Source organism: Hippopotamus amphibius, chromosome 9, assembly GCF_030028045.1.
Source record: "Hippopotamus amphibius kiboko isolate mHipAmp2 chromosome 9, mHipAmp2.hap2, whole genome shotgun sequence".
In the NCBI taxonomy this organism is placed as follows: Eukaryota; Metazoa; Chordata; class Mammalia; order Artiodactyla; family Hippopotamidae; genus Hippopotamus; species Hippopotamus amphibius.
Genome location: NC_080194.1, coordinates 56,154,495 through 56,157,642, shown reverse-complemented (window position 1 = coordinate 56,157,642; position 3,148 = coordinate 56,154,495). Strand labels below are relative to the sequence as shown.

At 35.8% G+C, this 3,148-nt stretch overlaps 1 protein-coding gene across 2 annotated transcripts; it reads left to right on the top strand.

Moving 5' to 3' along the window:
• Positions 1 to 2,121: 2,121 nt before the first annotated feature.
• On the top strand, positions 2,122 to 2,703 carry LOC130861643 (chromobox protein homolog 3-like). 2 transcript variants are annotated; one of them, XM_057750691.1, is made up of 2 exons: positions 2,122 to 2,317; positions 2,391 to 2,530. In XM_057750691.1, the coding sequence occupies exons 1-2, from the start codon at positions 2,152 to 2,154 to the stop codon at positions 2,528 to 2,530; spliced, it is 306 nt and encodes a 101-aa protein (XP_057606674.1). In that variant the 5' UTR covers positions 2,122 to 2,151. The 2 variants fall into 2 exon arrangements, with proteins under 2 accessions (XP_057606674.1, XP_057606673.1); XM_057750690.1 differs by having other exon boundaries at positions 2,122 to 2,703.
• The last annotated feature ends 445 nt before the right edge of the window (positions 2,704 to 3,148 follow it).

Sequence of the window (3,148 nt, the reverse complement as noted above, 5' to 3'; positions counted from 1 at the left end):
TCCTCCATCTTGAATACTTTCATCACCCACCACCTCCCTTCCCCACCCCCCACCTCTGCTCCTCACCTCCATTCATCTGGCTAACACATACTCATCCTTCCTGTATCAGCAAGTTGTTCTCAAAGGCTTCATTTAGTATCTGTCCTGGGTGCACCTATGTATACCATACTCCCCCATCACAATACATACCACATTGACCTGCCACAGTCTGGATTCTCTCACCCCAGCCCCCAGTGGTGGAAGCACCCTAGGTGCGAGGGCTGTGTCTTGAACAGAGTTGAATCCTATCATCTCTGTGCCTGGAATAAAGTAGAAATTCAATAAACCTTTGTTGAATGAATGGATGACTGAAGGAAATTCCCAGTTTCCTCTTATACATGAAATACCCTAAGTTATGCTAAATAATATCCAAAATGATTTAAATAGTGCTTACATCTCACCATTCTTAGAGGCACTTCTCAAGTCTTGGCTTTGCTAAAGTAGGACGAGAAAGTGGTTTGGAATCATACAGACCTGAATTTAGATTTCCAGGTGATTATTCACTACATGTGTATTAATGTTTCTAAAATGATGATAATAATACCTTCCTCATAGTTATTGAGAAGGTAAAGTAAAATACATACATATATATATATATAAAGTTCCTGCTGCTCAATAAGCATTAGTATGTTCCCTCTTTCCATTCTCTGATTAACAAGCTTTCTCCTTGAATTTGTCTGGTTTTTCATCAGTCAATAAGTACTATTTTTTAATAGACACATAAATACACATATGTACTCCTTTGAGTTAACTGGATGCGTATAAAACATTTAAAAATCAACTATCTTGTGTGCATATAAATATGCTTTTTTATGCTTTTTCAAATATCACACACATATATAAACTCTTTAAAATTAATTGGAAAAGTAGAATAGTTTTAAAAGTCTAATTGAATATACATATTTGCTTTTTTTATACCTTTTCAATTATCTTGTAAGAGTGCTGGGCATTCTGTAGAACCTTTCTGGAGACTTACACACATCAGTTCTTGGACTTTTTGTGTGGGTTTTTTTGGTATTATTTCCTCAATAATATCTTTTCTACTTTCCTTATTCTCTCCTCTTCAAACTGCAGATAGTTGAAAGGTCTCCTGAACTGATCTTTTAATTTTTCTTTTCTCACTTAGTTTCCAATTGTTTTTTACCTTTATATTTATTTCCTGAAAGATTTCATCAATTTTATTTTCTAATCTTTTTATGTATATTTTAGCACACTTATTTGTTCTTTTAGAATTTTTTATTCTTTTTTTACATAGGAATTTCTACGTGAAGAATCATATCTTCTGTGAATAGAAACAACTGCATTTCTCCCTTAGTAATCTCTTTCTTTGCCTTCTCTTCTTTTCCTTTCTATATTAATAGTTTATGATCCCATCTGACAAAAGGAGGAAAAGAAAAGCAAATTAAACTAAAAGTTAGTGGAAGGAAGTAAATAATAAAGATAACAGCATAAATCAATGAAATAAAAAGTAGTTTAACAGTGGAGAAAATTTGCAAAGCCAAAAGAAATGAATACAATTAATAAGCCTCCAGCAAAACTGACTAACAAAAAAATAGAAAATACAGTTTTTTTTTCCTTTTTTTCTTTGGCTGCATTGGGTCTTCATTGATGTGCACAGGCTTTCTCTTTGTGGCGAGTAGGGGCTACTCTTCGTTGCAGTGCATGGGCTTCTCATTGCAGTGGCTTCTCTTGTTGTGCAGCATGGGCTCTAAGTGCACAGGTTTCAGTAGTTACAGCACACAAGCTTAATAGTTGTGACACAAGGGCCCTAGGATGCACAGGGCTTCAGGAGTTGTGGCACATGGGCTCAGTAGTTGTGGCTCATGGGCCTAGTTGCTCTGCGACATGTGGGATCTTCCCAGACCAGGAATTGAAGTCACGTCCCCTGCATTGGCAGGTGGACTCTTAACCACTGTGTCACCAGGAAAGTCCCTCCATTTGTTAATAGCAGGAATGAATGAAAGTATATCACTACAGATTATTCACACATTAAAAGGAAAATAAAGGGATGTGGATGGAGCTTGAGGCACGCAGGGCTGGAGACGCGGCAGACCCGGGACCCGGAGCAGCTCGGAAGCAGTGACTAATAGCTCTTCAAGTCTGCAATAAAAAATGGCCTCCAATAAAACTACATTGCAAAAAATGGGAAAGAAACAGAATGGGAAGAGTAAAAAAGTTGAAGAGGCAGAACCTGAAGAATTTGTAGTAGAAAAAGTACTGGACCGATGTGTAGTGAATGGGAAGGTGGAGTATTTCCTGAAGTGGAAGGGATTTACAGATGCAGACAATACTTGGGAACCTGAAGAAAATTTAGATTGTCCAGAGTTAATTGAAGCATTTCTTAATTCTCAAAAAGCTGGTAAAGAAAAAGATGGAACAAAAAGAAAATCTTTACCTGACAGTGAATCTGATGATAGCAAATCAAAGAAGAAAAGAGATGCTGCTGATAAACCAAGAGGTTTTGCCAGAGGTCTTGAACCAGAACGAATAATTGGTGCCACAGACAGCAGTGGAGAATTGATGTTTCTCATGAAATGGAAGGATTCAGATGAACCAGACTTGGTGCCGGTAAAGGAGGCAAATATGAAGTGTCCTCAAATTGTAATTGCTTTTTATGAAGAGAGACTAACTTGGCATTCTTGTCCAGATGATGAAGTTCAATAATTGTTTGCATTGCTTTTTATATATATTTATATATATATAAAATCTGTGTCTTGGTTTTTTGATTTATTAGTGTGAAGAAATAACTACATTCTAATGAAAATCAAGTTTGATATATTCTTTTGAAGTAGTATTGGGGAAGTTGTTGTTTTGCTCTTTTGCATCTGTAGCACTGGTTACTTTGAACAAATAAAAGCTTTCTGTAGTTGCTTCCTTTAGCAGAAAAGAACATTTGAAAAAAAATAAAATAAAATAAAAGGAAAATAAAGGACTATTCTGAAGAGTTTAAGGTCAGTAAATTTGACAATCTAGATGAAGTGGGCATATTATTACATAATACAATTTACCAAACTGGCATAAAATGGAGCAGAACATCTGAATAGCCCTATTTCCATCAAACAAATTGAATTCATTTTAAAAATGTTCACAAAGAAAACTTCAGGTCCAT